The sequence below is a fragment of the Scyliorhinus torazame genome, chromosome 30, assembly GCF_047496885.1.
Source record: "Scyliorhinus torazame isolate Kashiwa2021f chromosome 30, sScyTor2.1, whole genome shotgun sequence".
Classification (NCBI taxonomy): Eukaryota; Metazoa; Chordata; class Chondrichthyes; order Carcharhiniformes; family Scyliorhinidae; genus Scyliorhinus; species Scyliorhinus torazame.
The window spans coordinates 27,020,778-27,038,607 of record NC_092736.1 but is presented as its reverse complement, the minus strand read 5'-3'; the positions used below and the strand labels follow the sequence as shown (position 1 = coordinate 27,038,607).

Here is a 17,830-nt window from a genome sequence, read left to right as displayed (position 1 = left end):
TTCTAACTTGGAAATAAAAGGCAGTCTGTTTTTGATTGTCACGGTGCTTACCCTGTGTGCCAATGTAGGCATTCTTTTGTTTATAACCATCCATGAAACTGGCGTTGATGTAATCTGTCCTCTGCAGGAAGAATAAAATTACAGGTTATTCAAAATGCAAAGAGTTTAATTAAACAATTTAACTTTGGGAGATAATTTAATCCTTCCCATCTTTAGGTTCTGGTCACTGCAAAAGCTTGATAACGTCATGAAATTGTTGCTCTGGTAAATATTGTAATTAGATGGGCCTTTTCATTTGCATGCAGTGATTGTTGTAAAATAATTCATTACATCTTTTAATGGCAATTTATCTGAATTCACACCTATTTTACTGGTCAGCTTTACTAAATAATTTCAGTCGTTATGCCAGCCAGTTCAGCTCACAAAACTGGTTATCAAGTCAACCTTGGCTCGGTGCGAATATTCCTACATCCGAACGAAAAAGTTGTTGGTTAAACGGCCCATAGCCCAGGACCCACGTACATAATCAACGTTGATACCTAGAGCTGTCCTGAGCAATGTTGGGCGGAATTTACCGGCTGTGCACATCGGTGGGATATTCCGGGGTGCAGTCAACGGGAAATCCCGTTGACAATGGCGGGATCAGAAAATCCTGCTGGCGGTCTGCCTCTGCTGCCGAAAATCACGCGGCGGGCTGCTCAGTAAATCCCGCCCGTTATATTGTTGGATGTGTTTTTCTTATTCAGGTGATCTTTAAGGGTCTCATGGCAATATTAAAACAGGAGTTTGCTTCCCAATACAGAGAATTGGTTCATCTCATTGCTGTTTGTGGAACTTTGCTGTGCACATTATATCTGTCCGTGTAACAGAATTTCAATGTAATTAATTGACTTGAAGCACTTTGAGACAGTGAAAGGCACTCTAGAAATGCAATTTTGTTCTTTATTTCGCAGTGTTCTGCACCAGGTTACAGGTGTTCAGCCAGCCAAACATGGTCAAAAATATTTTCACATTGGTTATCTTTATCTATTTTGGGTAATAGGGAGATTCAATAGAGTTACGAGCACATCATTTTTGTAATTTAAAAAAATCATCTAAACTCCTCGAGTGTGACACTGTTGATGTACTGATTAGCACTGCTGCCTCACACTCCAGGGACCCGGGTTCAATTCCAGTCTCGGATGACTGTCTGTGTGGAGTCTGCACGTTCTCCCGTGTCTGCGTGGGTTTCCTCCGGGTGCTCCGGTTTCCCCCCACAGTCCAAAGATGTGCAGGTTAGATGGATTGGCCATGCTAAATTGTCCCTTAGTGTACAAAGTTTAGGTGTGGTTCTGGGGTTACAGGGCTGGGTGGGGGTGTGGGCCTAGTTAGGGTGCACTTTCAGAGGGTCAGTGTAGACTCGAAGGGCCGAACAGCCTCCATCTGCACTGTAGGAATTCTATGATTTTAATCAATGGAATATTTTGATTCTGTTCGAGGTGGTGCTGTTCAATATATGTGATCAAACATCCTTGAAAGAAGCCCAAAGGTAAAATCTGGCCTGGGGAATAACGGCTTAGCTGTAGGTTGGTCCTGAAGGGTCTAGACTCTTGTAAATCAGTGAAACCTCTCACCCAGTTTCTATCTAGCTGCGAATAAAACCACTGCGCTTTCATGTGACAGGAAGTGTTTCACAAAATACTGACTCTTGGCCAGAGATAGAAATGGAGTTCAGTTGATAAAAGTTTGAACAAGGAAGTCTCATCTTGTAAAAGATGCAACAGTCCAACAATGCAACAACGCCTGGTTCTACTCGTGAAAGCATAGAATTAATCATTAAACTGTGCTGCATTGGAATTGAGCCGGAGGGTGAGGCTGTAGTTGGACTTCCCACTAATTGTGGCAACAGCAAGTGAGAAAGGAACGCAGGCTTTAGCTGCCCGTTCCTCTTAAACAAAGGGCGGCACGGTGGTGCAGTGGTTAGCACGGCTGCCTCACACACAGAGGACCTGGGTTCGATCCCGGCCCCGGGTCACTGTCCGTGTGGAGTTTGCACATTCTCCCCGTATCTGCGTGGGTCTCACCCCTGTTGTGTTATGTACTCTGGGATAACACAGGCTGCAACTCGATGCAGCTTTGACCAAAAAATACTCCAGAGTTTGAAGTAAGTTCAATGTGATTTATTGAACCATTAGCACAGTTCTCTATGAGTTCGACGATCCTGCTAATCTTGCTACAGTAACTCAGTCTAACTAACCTGTCTGCTCTAAGCCACGTGGTGGGTGTGATGCTTTTGATCTGCCCCTGTCCTATTCTCCAAGTGTCGCCTATGGAAAGAGAAAGAGCATGTGTGCCCTGTCCTTTTATATGGGTTGTGTAATGCCCCCTTGTGGTAGTGTCACCTCTGGGTGTCTTGACTGCCCATTGGTCGTGTCCTATTCTATGTGTTCATTAGCTGTATGTCTGCATGTCTTGATGTCTCTGGTGCTCCCTCTAGTGTTTACTTAGTCGTAGTGTATTTACATTAACCCCTTGTGTATTTATTAACCCCTTGTATTGCATATCACCACAACCCCCACAACCCAAAAATGTGCAGGTTAGGTGGATTGGCCACACTAAATTGCCCTTAATTGGAATTTTATTTTTAATAAACAAGCAATCAACAATATTATCTCTTCAGACTCTGGCCACATTTACTAAGCAAAATAACCGTCATAATGGTGCGTTGCTAATTATTCAATCCTAATACTTCAGCTTTGATACAAAGAAAAAGGTACAATTCCAAATTCTATTTAAGTAGCATTTGAAAGTGGATCACAAGGATGGGATCAAAAATTTGTAAGTTATCAGTGGGTGGGAAAGGTGAATATAAGATTGGTCAAAGGGAGGTATTAAAAGGTGAGGGTGGTTAGTGAAAGCAGAACAAGCAGAACCAGTCTTAGTGACAGCAACCAATTCAATTTTTTATTGGTGTAGTGCAGGTGGGCAGTTTATATTATCCCCACTTAGTTGGAGTTTCCCCAAGTTTTAAGCCTTAAATAAAAAGGCTGGAGACCATCAGTAAAAGGAGCCATTCACAATTAGCCCCCTCACAGCTGCACTTGGTTTTAGTGCAGAGGTCAAGTCATTGTGGTCAATTTGTTAAGTGTTACTGTGTATTTACCCTCAGGTACTGCTAGATGGCAACACAACTCTTGCCATTCCATCTCACTAACACGTAAGCACTATCTTGCACAGAATCAAAATTATTTTAATTTAACTCCCTGGGTTAAGTTGACTTCTGCTTGACATTTTGATGCTGCAATTGAGCCAGGATATTAATTGGGCTAAATTGGGGGGGGGGGTTTATATCAAGGGGAACCATGCAGCGGGAGAAATGTTGAAGAGAACAGAGGAATAGAGTGGGAACAAACAGACAGGGAAAAGTAATGGTCGAGGCAGGTACGAAAAGAAGCAAAGTACCAGACAGGCTGACCGATAGTTCTGGGTAGAGAGAGATGTCAGGTAAATGGTCAGAAGAAACAAAGAGGGATTGGAAAGGCCAGGGAATGGCGAAGATCCCCACTAACCTCACTGCTCCTGGAAAGCGGGCAAACATCAAAGCACAATACCCCAGTTAGTTAGAGTGCAGTTTCAACTGACAGCAACACCAAGTGTGAACCCTCGGAGCCCAAAGGAGGCAACAAGAAGTTGAACATGTTCTGGCTTCTGGAGAGGAAATGTAGGCACACAAGATAAGCAGAGGCTGGACTCGCTTATTTTGACAATATAACTATGAGCAACTGCAGAAGTAGGAAAATATATTGCAATCTAAGTGTGGGTCTTTTGTGCATAGATATTAGAAAATAAGGGAAGTAGAGACTGAAGGAACAGTCTCAGAAAATGTAAAAGGCAACCAAGGTCAGATCAAGTGGATATTTACAAAAGGGTGCAGTTGATGCATTAAAATAAGCAAACAATCAGCTATGCTTGTGCATCACATAATGAGGCGATTTGACAACCCTCCTGGGGCAGGATATCTGGATCCTGCTCACACAATATACACTGGACAATTCTAGCTCTGGTATTCCCTCCCAGCCTCTCTTCATTACAACCATGTACATAACGGGCTGGTTTAGCACAGGGCTAAATCGCTGGCTTTGAAAGCAGACCAAGGCAGGCCAGCAGCACGGTTCAATTCCCATACCAGCCTCCCCGAACAGGCGCCGGAATGTTGCAACTAGGGACTTTTCACAGTAACTTCATTTGAAGCCTACTTGTGACAATAAGCGATTTTCATTTCATTTCATGCTAGTTTAGCCACTGTAATTATAAAAACTGAAATCCACCTACCCTGCACATCTTTGGGTTGTGGGGGTGAGACTCACACAGGCACGGGGAGAATGTGCAAACTCCACATGGACAGTGACCCAGGGCTGGGATCGAAACGGGTCCTCGGTGCCGTGAGGCAGCAGTGCTAACCACTGCGCCACAGTGCCGCCTCCTCCCATTACCGATATCGGTGTTTTTTAAAGATAAAATTCCATATTTATTTCATTAGCTGAATTTAAATTTCCCAGCTGACTTGGGATTTGAACTTGCGTCCCGGCGACATTTGTCCAGCTTTACATTAGTTGCCCGCCTCAATAAAATAAAAACTGAAAACGTTGGAAATAGTCAGGTCAGGCAATCTCTGAAACGAGGAACCAATTTTATGTCTCAGCTATCTGACCTCTCCTCAGAGCCTTCCGACAGATCCGTGGAAAGGCCTGAAACGTTGACTCTTGTTTTTCTCTCCGTGGATACAGTCAGACCAGCTGAGTCTGTTCAGCAATTTTTGCTTTTATTTCAGGTTCCCAGCATCTGTGGTAGGAGATATTTTTCATTCATCACATTGGCTGCATATGTGAGCCCTTACAACAACTGCTGCATTTGCCCACAGAGCAACAGCGACTGCAGCCTCGATACAACTTACTGTGTGTGTGTATGTGTGTGTGTGTGAGCACTCTGGATACCCAGTGACTTTGTGAAGCATTCACAAGTGCATGTTCTGTCTTTCGACGACATCCGAGAGGGATTTCGTTCAAATATCAGCCACTCTCAGAAAGCCTCATTAATGCAAGACAGTGAGTCCCGACTTCAAGTTAGTCTTTAGGAGTACCCAAAAGGGAATTCTAACAAGGAATAAATGAACACCTGCTCTTGTTTAATCAGTCTCGAGAATGCTGAGAATTCCCAAGTGCCCTCATAGCTCTGTATAGTTCACGACTTGCCCTACAAGACTCAATTACATACAAAAGGCTGGGTCAGGGGCAGCTCTATGCTTCGACAAATCTCTCAGGTTTTTCAGCAATCTGACACGTTAATATACATGCTGCGTTTCACAAGTAATCGTTGCCCATTCCAATGCTAAATGCACGCTGGTATAAAAGTTTTCATTTGGACCAAAGGAAGGCTTACTTGCAGTCTATGAAAGTTAATTAAAATCATTCTGCAATGTCACTATTGCTGCATTGTCACACCACTGATTTAATTTCCGTTGGTATTTTTCCACGGGTATCGCAGGCAGCAAGACTTGCAAATACTGAGAACTGCCAAGAACACAAAGTACTCTGTGTGAGAGAGAGAGAGAGAGAGATGATGTCAGGTGTTTCGATCTCAATCTCATGTGAACTCAGGAGGGTTTCACTTGTCCAGAAGTGACAACACAATAACAGAACTACCACAGCAGGTTAAAGCCTGGCAGCATGTCCAAGCAAAGATTAAGACTGATGAACCCCGGATATCTGGGAAACAAAGTTAGGCTAGCAATTTGGAGGGGAGCAGAAAGGTGGACAGGAGTGAAAATGTATAAGTCATGTCCACTCACATGCCACCACAATCCACAGCCAAGTAATTCAGCCATTGGCTTCAGCAGCCTTCTTCTCTTACCTCGTCATGATTGAGGGACTTCAACTTCACTCGAGTTTGGTCCAAGCACAGTACATCCCCATACCGATTCTTCTGCTGGTTGTACGGCTGTCTATGTGGAAAAGAATGGACATGGTTTACAGAAAAATCACCAGCTTTTTGTAAGGGCACTGAGCTCTCAGCCCTCCATTATCCTGCTCCCTATCATTAACCCCATTTTCGAGATTAGAAGCCTGCTCTACATTGGACTTCCTACACTGGCCTCTGCCAACGCCCTCTGGGCCAGCTATCACGGTACAGCAACTGGAGGCTACTCTGGAGAAAGGCCTGTCCGTCGCAGAACGTGATTAAATGTAGCGAGCCGTGCGAGTTTAGGAGGCTATGAAAGTTTCTTGGGAGCATGAGACTTCCTCATTTAAGGCTGGATTTTAATAAAAGGACTCTTTCTGTTCCTATCCAATTATTGTGTGAATGAATGAGCTAAACATTTTACATCCCATTTTTAGAGTAATTCTTATAATATTTTGCTTATCTCAAGATTTCTTCAATTCCTCTGTGAGGACAACGTATCACATCGACCCCCATATGCAGCAGCCTATCTAACCTGGATCCTCAAAGCCGGAGGGGTACCTCTCCATTCAATAAAAGTTTTAATATATGCCATTGGGGTGACATTTACAACAAATCTGTTCCTAGCTCTTGACGGTACTTCAGAATCATTACAATGTTAAACAAATCTAACGAGTCCAATGATGAGGACAGCGAAGGGGCTGATATTGACTTGTAACAGCTTAGAATAGTTAAAATGCTCTTTCATTGATGGTGGTCCTCCAAGTGTTTAGTGTCCTATTCCCTCTTCTGTTACAATTTCTGATTTTATCTCTAATTGTGCGATGTTTCTGTTTTCATGATTTCTTTCACACTCATTTTCTTTTAAGCTGTACAACCCTGTACTGTACATGGCGTAGGTCATATTTAGACTGTGCAATTGTCATTTTCAGTGTCTCAGAAGCTGGAATAAAATCCCCCAAAACAGCAACAAAAAGCCTTAAATCTCAACAATATAATCTGATTCTCAATTGTTCAGTCACAGTAAAGCAGTTGTCTTGATCTTTCTTTTTATGGCTTTGGATCTGCCTCTGAAGCCAAGAGTGCCCCAAGGTGACATGATGCTCTGAACCAAATTAACTCTCCATGATATATTCAGTATCCGATGCTTAAACCAGGCTTCTTAGTGAGCCTAGCTCACTTAAGGAGCTAAGAAGTAGACCTATTACAGACGATCACACAGTTCTGGATCCGACAGAGAGGGCTGTCCAACCTGGGAAGGCAGCACACTTGGGAGTTCCTAAACATTTGCTCTGCCAAGCTAACCGTACCAGGATAAGTGGGATGTGCCCCAACGGACAGTCTGTGTGCTCCGTATCAGACAAACCAAAACACTACGGGCAGGAGTAGATTTCATAGTGGTCAGATTGAGAGACTTTTGAACATGGTCAATAACTGTTTGAAATGTTTCCATGAAGTACCTTGGTATGTTTTACACTATATAAATGTATTTATTGCCTTTGTGTGCACCAGTACCTCAATTGACCAAAGACAATCAGCACACTCTTAAGGAGCACCGTTCAGCACTGGTCTCCGCCTACAGGGACCAGATGGAACTGCACTTGTGGGGGTCTCCCAGGGAATTGGAGGTCCCCAGCTGCTTGCCCTTTGGGCCGGGTGGTGCCCTGGCAGTCCCGAACAGGCGCCGGAATGTGGCGACTAGGGGCTAGGGGCTTTTCACAGTAACCTCTTTGAAGCCTACTTGTGACAAGAAGCGATTATTATTATTAGCATTTAAAACTGGACTAAGTTTACCTAATGTGGGCGAGGGACTATCGATCTTCAGACACAAAATGAAACAGTTATATTTAAGGCCTAGCATGAGTTTTTTCTGCTTGCTATTGAATTTGTTACAGCAGTACTCAAGCTAAGTCCAGGGACACAGTGGGTGAGATTCTCTGGCCTCCCCGTGGCGTGTTGGTTGGCCGATGGCGGGGTTGTTTGGCCCAGCCGCTGTCAATGGGATTTCCCATCGAATCCACCCTGGATTGCCATTGGCGGGCCCAGAATATCCTGCTGGAGTGAACAACTGGAAGATCTCGCAGAGTGTTTATAACATGGGCCTGCCAGATCCAGAAAGCAACACCCCTTCCTGCTCCCAGCAGTCACAGAGGAACTAAAAGAGGGGATGTCACAGCTTTTAAGTCTCTGTTGACCAGATGATTTTATACTACGAGCTGCAGGTTGCTACATATAAAGCTCAAAACTCCCAATAGGTGTTTAGGGGTCAGCTTTGGCTGAATGGGTAGCACTCTCATCTCTGAATCAAAACGCTGTTGGTTCACAATCCATTCCACAGATATGAACGCACAATCTAGGCTGACACTTCAGTGCGGTACTGAGGGAGTGCTGCGCTGTCAGAGATGCTGCCTTTCAGATGTAAAAGATCCCGTGGCACTATTTTGAAGAAGGGGAAGAGCTTTTACTCCCAATATCCTGGCCAATATTACCCCTCAATCAATATCACTCAAAACATCATTATCAAAGATCTTTTTTGTTGTGGGAGCTTGCTATGGTGTTTCTTACATCATAACACTTCAAACCTAATTCATTGGCTGAAAAGTGCTTTGGGATGTCCGGAGCTGCTGAAAGTTCCTACACAGACTCATCATAAAATCACAGAATTTACAGTGCAGGAGGCGGCCATGCGGCCCATCGAGTCTACACCGGCCCTTGGAAATGACACCCTACAGAAGCCCACACCTCCACCCTATCCCCGCAACCCAGCCTATCTTTTTGGACACTAAGGGCAATTTAGCATGGCCAATCCACCTGACCTGCACATCTTTGGACTGTGGGAGGAAACCGGAGCAACGGGAGGAAACCCAGCAGACACGGAGAGAACGTGCAGACTCCGTACAGACAGTGACCCAAGCCGGGAATCGAGCCTGGGACCCTGGAGCCGTGAAGCAACTGTGCTAACCACTGTGCTACACACAAATTAAAGATTCTCTTTTTTTCTATAATTTGGAAATCTCAAGATGCTGATGCTCCCAGATCTTGGTGTTGTGATTCAGCGTTAAACTACCCTTGCCAACATGATCTTATAAACCTCCAGGTCAAAAATTGGAAGTCAGATTACCCATGGATTGAAGGCCCTGGACCAAATTCTTGATGACCTTAACCAACCCAGACAGTCCAACATCATGCCCAACAATCTCACGTGGTAACTCCAAACATTGCTTCACGGATGAAGATTTTCTTTTTCTCTGATCTGTTTGGCATTTACTTTTCAGTAATTTAAATTTACGTCTAACTGGTGAATGCTATTCCTTATTCTTGCTTCCAAAATAGCCTTATTTGTTGGATTCAGTATAGGATTGATATCATCTTCTGGAACAACATTCAAACATACTAGCAACCCAAGAATTTACCTAGGGAGCTATGTTTACTACATTAATATTGTAAAACACGGGGCGGCACGTTGGCACGTTATCACTGCTGCCTACAGCGCTGAGGGCTCTGGTTCGATCCCGGCTCTGGGTCACTGTCCGTGTGGAGTTTGCATATTCTCCCTGTGTCTGCGTGGGTTTCACCCCCACAACCCAAAGATGTGCAGGTTAGGGGGATTGGCCACACTAAATTGCTCCTTAATTGGAAAAAAAATAATTGGGTACTCTAAATTTATTGAAAAAAAATGTATATATTGCAAAACACTTTCATAAGCAAAGAACATTCGGCTACATTGAGGGAGAATTCAGAATGTCCAATTCACCTAACAAGCATGTCTTTCGGGACTTGTGGGAGGAAACCAGAGCACCCGGAGGAACCCACGGCGACATGGGGAGAATGTGCAGACTCCACGCAGACATTGCCCCAAGATGGGAATTGAACCTGGGTCCCAGGCACTGTGAAGCAACAATGCTAACCACTGTGCTACCGTGCCGCCATATAATCTAGGCTAACACTTCAGGGCAGCACCGAGGAAGCATTGCACAGGCAGAAGTGATGCCTTTCAGATGAGGTGTTAAACCAAATTCTTAATTCCTCTCCTCTGGGTGAATTATTTCTCCCAAATCAATTCCAAGAGATTGCTTTACGATCAATAAAGCTCAAAATCGATTAACACGAAGAAAAATCTTTTTTTGTTACATTCAGTCCATTCAAAAGGAAGAATGAGATCAATTCTTTCAACTGTGGTTGAAAGATGACGTATAATTCTAGGGTTCAGCAGGCAACACTTTCATTTGTGTAAACGCAAAGTGAGATGCATCATAATATCATGGAATACGATGAGCCAAACCCAGCACCGATGATCCCTCGACATGACCACAACTAATACGAGATACAGTCTTGAGCTCACACCACATTGTGCTAACTAATTAGTCAATTTCCAATATTACTAAATGCAGACTAACCACATTGCAACCACACAGCAAATGCATATCAAGCAGTGAACTCAATTGAACCTCCAACTCAGTTATTCCAGCACTCAGGGAATACAATGGCGCAATTTCAAAATACCAAACATAGAGATCCATTTGCCTCAATTCTCCACCATTTAAGCTTGAAGTATCTGGAATGCGCTGCCTGAAAAGGTAGTGGAAGCAGATTCAATAGTAACTTTCAAAATGAAATTGGATCAGCACTCCAATTAACCTAAAAAAAAACTACGGAAAGAGCATGTCTGCGGGATTAATTGATAGCTCCACCAAGAGTTGGCATGAGCTAAATGGCTGCTTTCTGTGTTTTATTCTTCTATGATTCTTGCACAGAAAATCCAGAACTAAAAATAAAACAAGAAAAAACTCATTTCGCATTTGTAAAACACATGGTACAAAAATTGGATTCCCAATTCCAGCACATCCCTGCTCCAAAGAAATCCCTATTTTAAAGTGCTGTTCAAAGGCAAGCCAAGGAAAGTTGATTCTAGTCCAGTTTCTCCTCCCGCCCCCATTCTGAAAGGTCAACACAAAATCTTCAGTCAAAAACCCACATTTCTCCAATCCAATGTACACAGCTCCCTCGTGTCGAAGTCAATTTGGCTGCATCACAATCATACTGCTCTGATCTTTGCATCATTATGTTGCTCTGTGAAGAGGAGGAAGAACCAAAAGCAAAGATGGCACATGAAAATCATAGTCCTCTTGCACGACAGTCCACGAGGACAGAAAATGGGTTGGTATAGATTTATTTCATTTGTGGCGACTGTCAGAACTTGCTTCATGGCACTATTTCGGGAAACGCAACCTCAGGCAAACTTTCTGAACAGAAGAAAATGACTTTCCAGTCCAGGCAACCTATTCTGATTTCTCACTTTTGCCGCTTTCAATTACATGGATTAGCTGATACATTCTGAAAATGCAGGTAGTTGAAGGTTACCGCTCATGAACTTTTCTTCAGGCAAAGGAACAAATTATATACCATCAGTGGTATTTAGTAGAGGGTGGATAATCATATACTTACCCCCTTTGACTAGGCTGTAGCACATGGCACAATAGAAAGAACGGGGGGAAATATCTAGAAGGTATTACAAGTGAGTGGCACTCCACAGCAGAAAACATACACACATTAACAAAGAAAATTCAGAAGTGCATGCAATCCTGGGAAATTTTAACCTCCCACACACAAACTTCAAACAGCTGGATTTTACTGAGATACACAGGAGTATCCACAAAGGACACATTGCCATTGCTGATAACATGACGGTCAAAGCTGAGCCCTGTTAATCCACGTCAGCTTGAAACGTGCCCAAAAAATAATGACTCCTCTGTTGGATTCAAGCAAGTGAAGAATATAAAACGAAAATATCACCCGCAAAGAAAAAAATAGTTCAGCTGAACGGATTCTGTCAGTGCTGTGTAAACACACTGAAGTGTTTGTTTACAACTCGGAAACTGTGATGTAAAGCAACTTCCCTTAGCGTCAAGATCACTCTGGAGCCCGTTTCCCAGTGACAAAATCAGATGAAAAGTAAACAGTGCTCTAATGCAGCTTCCAAATCCAACGGATGTCTGCTTCTGCGTAGGGCTTGTATGAAGGCTCCCACTGCCACAGGTAGTTACTACAACAAGTCAAAAATATTGTTTCGGAAGGAACTGCAGGGCTCCCTTCTGGAAAGCATCCTCAATCCATAAACAGTTTTGGACGTCCATTGCTGCCAAAGTTTCTGTAACAACAGCATGCTCCAAAAAAAAAGTGATCATTTGACAAGCAAGTCCCTTATCAGTTGCTGAATGCATATTTGCTTTATGTGTAACAAAATTCATCCTCTCTTATCCCCCAGCAAGCTTCAAACCTCTGTCGCGCACAAATTGAAATGTTATTTGACAGATGATGCTCATTTTTCTAACAAATATACATAAAATGGCAGACAGGGAAAGACCAATTGGTCCATCCAGCCTGCTCCACTCAGTTACCTTGCCTTGTGTTAAAATTCTGATCTTTGTATTATGCTCCCTACCCGACTTCAAAACCATGTAAACTGATGACATATTTTCTAATTATAAAGCTTTCGCTGAATGCCAACTCCCCAGCATACCTTAGTATCATGGATTAGGTACCCAATAATAATGGGAATCTCTTGTGAATGGGTGAGAAGTGAAAAATTTATAGATCTCTGAATCGTGTAGTGCTAATTTGTAAAGATCTGCAATTCTTTTCTCCATTTCTATCCCAAATACTGTTTTTCCTCATGGTTAACTCAAATGCTTTGGAAATTAAATTGGATCAAGCAAGGCCATTGTCTGCTGCAAAAACCAATTACCTTCACTTCGAAATCTGACCTGGCTGCACACAATCGCAATGCTAAACGCCAATAGTCGGCATTGTTTGAAAAGTTATTGTGGACATCAGTAGTTGCGTTCATACCACCGGAGAGCAGCTGGTTGCACGGCTCTGGGTTCCCTTCCAAGGCTGCAACCCACATCTTGAACAAACTCAGATTGCAGGTCATAAACGGACTAAAAGATGGGTCCGCAAAATTGCTCCAGGAACCAGGTCGTCAATTTTACCAATGTAAACACACAACGCTGGCACAATGCTCACGCGCAATTAGCTTGGTGGAGACTGGTTCTTCAATGTGGCGCAATAATGGGAAGATACACAACCTCTCGTTATCTCTATCTTAACTTGCACCAAGTTCCAATCACCCATAGCCCTCGTGCTTGCTGGTCCACATTGGCTCTAGGTCTGGTGATGTCTTAATTATTCCTCACTTTCAAACCTCACCATAGCTTTGCCCCCCCCGCCCTAGCGCTTCGACCAAGCTTTTTGGTCACTTGTCCTAATACCTCACGTGGTTCAGTGTCAAATTTTGTTTGAAACACTCCTGTGAACTACCTTGGCATATTTCATTACATTAAATGCTACATAAATAATGATACACTAGTTTGATGGCAATGTTCTCGGACTACAGGTTGACAATCCCTCATCCGAAATGCTTGGGACCGACTGTGTATCTGATTTTGGAATATACTGCACATGTGTAGCATGTTGGGAACTGTGCATCTGTGGTGCATGTGGGATTTCCCACTCGTGATATCACGTCAGTGCTCTAAAAAAGTGTGTATTTTGGAATTTTCGATTTTCAGAATTTCGGATAAGGGATGCTCAACCTGTAGTATTCCAGAGGCCTGGACTGATGATCTGGAGACATGAGTTCAAATCCCACCATGGCAGCTTGGAATCTAAAGTCGGCTAATTTAAAACATCTGGAATACAAAGCTAGCATCACCAATGGTGATCATGATTGCCAGAAAAATCTTTCCTAGTTCCTTTAGGAAAGGAAATCTGTTGTTCTTATCCGATCCTGCCGAGATGTGACTCCAGACTCTCAGTAATGTTATTCACTCTTAACTGATCTCCATGTGACCCAACATGCCACTCAGTTACATTCAAAGATGCTCCCTTTTCAAGGAAAATTAGAGATGAGCAATAAATGATGACTTTGCCAGAGACACACATATCCTGTGAATGAATAAAAAGATTGTTGCTGATCTACTATGAACACTATGCTCCTGAAACTGGATGAAATTAATTGGCTCAAAATACGAATGCGCCAGACTGTTGCTGCAGAGGGAGGGAAGATTCCCGATCTCAATCCTCTGAGTATCCACTGCTTTCTGGGCTCAACCTCAGAGCCCCTAAAGCTGCCTCAGCTGTTCAAAGTTTTAGTGTGCCAAGCACATGCTGATAAAGGCACCATAATCAGTTGGAGTTACAATCAGCCGCATACGTCAGCTTACTGGGACAGAGAGAGACAGATTGAGCAGTGCATAATAAGCACTGGGATCTTTTAAAGTGTTTGTTCATTTGCACAATAATTTACAGGAATGGAAGAAGGTACCACTGACTAGCTACTTACTCTATATTCAAAACCTGAACTTAACACATTGTCACTTCAAGCAGCTGTGCAGCAACTCAAGAACCTGGCATACAGTCAAACTGAAATATCAAAACATTCACAAACTTCAATTTCAACAGCAATTTGATGCTCAGTATCTGAGAGACGGGATCTGTGCTCTGATAATCCTTTAACATAGTCAAAAGAGGGGCAGCACGGTGGAGCAGTGGTTAGCACTGCTGCCTCACGCCGCCGAGGACCCATGTTCGATCCCGGCCCTGGGTCACTGATTGCCCATTCTCCCCACGTCTGCGTGGGTCTCACTCCCACAACCATAGATAATAAAAATATTGATTGCCAATATGCTGAAATTGATTTTGTGAACTTTATACAATCTGGTTATTACCAGTTGACAACTGACAATGCATTAATCTTTCATCAGTCCAGATTTTTAATGTGCAACACTGAGTCAAGTGTTTCTCAATTAAGCAGGTCTAACTGCAGGCTACATGGAAGGTTTTATTTTAAACAAATAATTATTTTCACCTTTCACCAAGCAGCTTCCCTGGGACAACCATTGCTTAAAAATAAGCTGGCACGAGGTGGGAGTGCATGTGTCTACTTGCCTTTAGTTTCTACCTGAGGAAGTACTTCCTCCTTTGGCGTGTCCCCCAATGGCTCAGCTGACAGTTCTGCTGCGTGGACAGTCGTGGACATATACCTCCTGCCATTCCATGATGCATCACACTACACGTGCCTTATGGACGTGTGAATACATCACGGCGTTGCTACATGTTCTATAGCTTCTGTTAGTTACCACAACTAAAGTGCACAAATATAAAAATGCTAAATTGCCCCTTAATTGGAAAACAAATGAATTGGGAACTCTAAATTTATATCAAAAAGAAGAAACAGGTAATTGGAGATTTGTGGGCTTATTTTAATTACACTGGTGGCTCTCAATTAAGGAAAATTCACACTCATATCAAACACAACCGACGTAATATCCTGTTAGGCACAAATTAAACAGCTTAAATTATGAATGATGCAAATATTTTGCATGCCACTTTGGTCTTCCTAAATCTGATTTGTGAGATTCTGCAGAAACTAATATATATCTACCTATCCTTTTTTTAAATAAATTTAAAGTACTCAATACATTCTTTTTCCAATTAAGGGGCAATTTAGTGTGGTCAATCCGCCTACCCTGCACATCTTTGGGTTGTGGGGGTGAGACCCACGCAGACTTGAGGAGAATGTGCAAACTCCACACAGACAATGACCTGGAGCTAGGATCGAACCCGGGTCCTCGGCGCTGTGAGGCAGCAGTGTTAACCACTGTGCCACCATGCCGCCTTTATATCTACTTATTCTAACACAGAACTAAACCATTATAGATTAAATGTTCCATTGGTGACATAGGGCGACATGGTGGTTGGCACTGCTGCCTCACAACGCCAGAAACCCAGTTCAATTCCAAACTTGGGTGACCCTCTGTGTGGAGTTTGCACGTTCTCCCCGTGTCTGTGTGGGTTTCTTCCGGGTGCTCCGGTTTCCTCCCACAAGTCCAAAGATAGGCAGGTTAGGTGGATTGACCATGATAAATTGCTCCATAGTATCCAAGGATGCGCAGGTTAGGTGGGGTTATGGTGGAATGGGCCTGGCGACCCTCTTTCAGAGGGTCGGTGCAGACTCAATGGGCCAAATGGCCTCCTCCTGTACAGTAGGGATTCTATAATTCTCTGTCCTTGCTTTTGTCTCTCTTTCAACACTTTCTATCTCATTTCACAACAACATAGCATCAGCAATACACTTGAACGGCAGGCCCACTTCTTCCTCCGCTGACCTTTCCAGATCGAGAAGTTCTTAAGTTGAATGAACCAACAAAGCCCCCTCCTGCTGCCCTCTCTAGCCTCACACCCAACAGCTTTGATTTGAATGTTAAATGGACCACTGCCATACACGTTTTTGGTTCAGCAGTCTGTACACAAAATCCTGTGAACAGATCAAGAGCATCTCAGCAAATGGATGTAAACTATGACAATGTGAAGTATCGCACACTTATTCTACTGCAAATATTCCTACACAAGTTGAAATTATTACAGATAAAAAGACTTGATATGATTGCGTTAATCAGCCGCAACGGTCTCAACAGCACACAAAAGTACAGCTTTCCAGCACCTGGTTTAATCTGTTCCAAAGCTCCCCACAACTGCTGCAAATATGCATCTAATGCGAATATCGAGGATGCAGCAGCCTAGTATAATAATAATCTTTATTATTGTCACAAGTAGGCTTATATTAACACTGCAATGAAGTTACTGTGAAAATCCCCTAGTCGCCACACTCTGGCGTCTTTTCGGGTACACTGAGGGAGAATTCAGAATGTCCAATTCACCCAACTGCACGTCTTTTGGGACTTGTGGGAGGCAACCGGAGCACCCGGAGGAAACCCACGCAGACACGGGGAGAACTTGCAGACTCCGCACAGACAGTGACACAAGCTGGGAATCGAACCTGGATCCCTGGCGCTGTAAAGCAATTGTGCTAACCACCGTGCTACCGTGCTGCCCTGGTTATAGAACTTGATCAGCAACTGAGGTCAGGAGTTCAAATCCCAACACAGCAAGTTGAAATGAAAATCGCTTATTGTCACAAGTAGGCTTCAAACAAAGTTACTGTGAAAAGCCCCTAGTCGCCACATTCCGGCGCCTGTTCGGGGAGGCTGGTACGGGAATTGAACCGTGCTGCTGGCCTGCCTTGGTCTGCTTTAAAAGCCAGTGATTTAGCCCAGTGTACTAAACCTATGTTTAAGGAGGTGGAGGGAGTGCCTACAGTGCAGAAACCCAATATATAAATCTTCAACGTTATTACTGAGGGAGTTCAGCACAGTCTGCTAATGATAACTGAATTACCCTTTTTTTTTTAAATTTAGAGTACCCAATTCTTTTTTTTCCCAATTAGGGAGGAATTTAGGCCAATCTATCTACCCTGCACATCTTTTTAGGTTGTAGAGGTGAGACCCACGCAGATACGGGGAGAATGTGCAAACTCCACACGGACAGTGACCCGGGGTGTGACTGAACACGGGTCCTCGGCACCGTGAGGCAGCAGCGCTAACCACTGCATCACCATGCTGCGCTAACTGAATTTAAATAACGTGGGGTTACATCAGATAATTTTGAAGTAGAGATTATAGATACTGCTGGCCTAGTCAAAAAGGAAGTGCTCTGACTGCCAATGCAGTTTTTGCTCTTATTCTGTGCATGCTGTATTGTGAAATGTTATTGTAATATCCCTACACTACAACATTGAGGGATGTACGAACTTAATGACTTCATTTCCAAATTGAATATTCTATTTCTTATAGAGTGTTAAAGGTTTACCAGTACACAGGTACCATGGCAACTGTTTCTTTACCTGCAGCAGGGAGTGGCTATGTCTGCAAATCTATTGCAGAATTTTTCAGATAATAGCTTCCCTGCAATGCAAACAACCAGCTGTAGCAGAGATTTCCATATTGTATCAGATTGAAAACAGTGATGGACAGAATCAGATTTAGTTCAGTTT

At 43.4% G+C, this 17,830-nt stretch overlaps 1 protein-coding gene across 4 annotated transcripts in view; it reads right to left on the bottom strand.

The window, feature by feature from the left end:
- The window catches only part of ptpn9a (protein tyrosine phosphatase non-receptor type 9a), a 278,081-nt gene that overhangs the window by 60,932 nt on the left and 199,319 nt on the right, over positions 1-17,830 (bottom strand). For all 4 annotated transcript variants that reach the window (XM_072493042.1, XM_072493040.1, XM_072493041.1 and 1 more), the window contains 2 exons: positions 5,890-5,980; positions 52-121 (listed from right to left, as the gene is read on the bottom strand). In XM_072493042.1, coding sequence (XP_072349143.1) covers positions 52-121; positions 5,890-5,980 — 161 coding nt within the window. The remainder of the gene's footprint in view (positions 1-51; positions 122-5,889; positions 5,981-17,830) is intronic.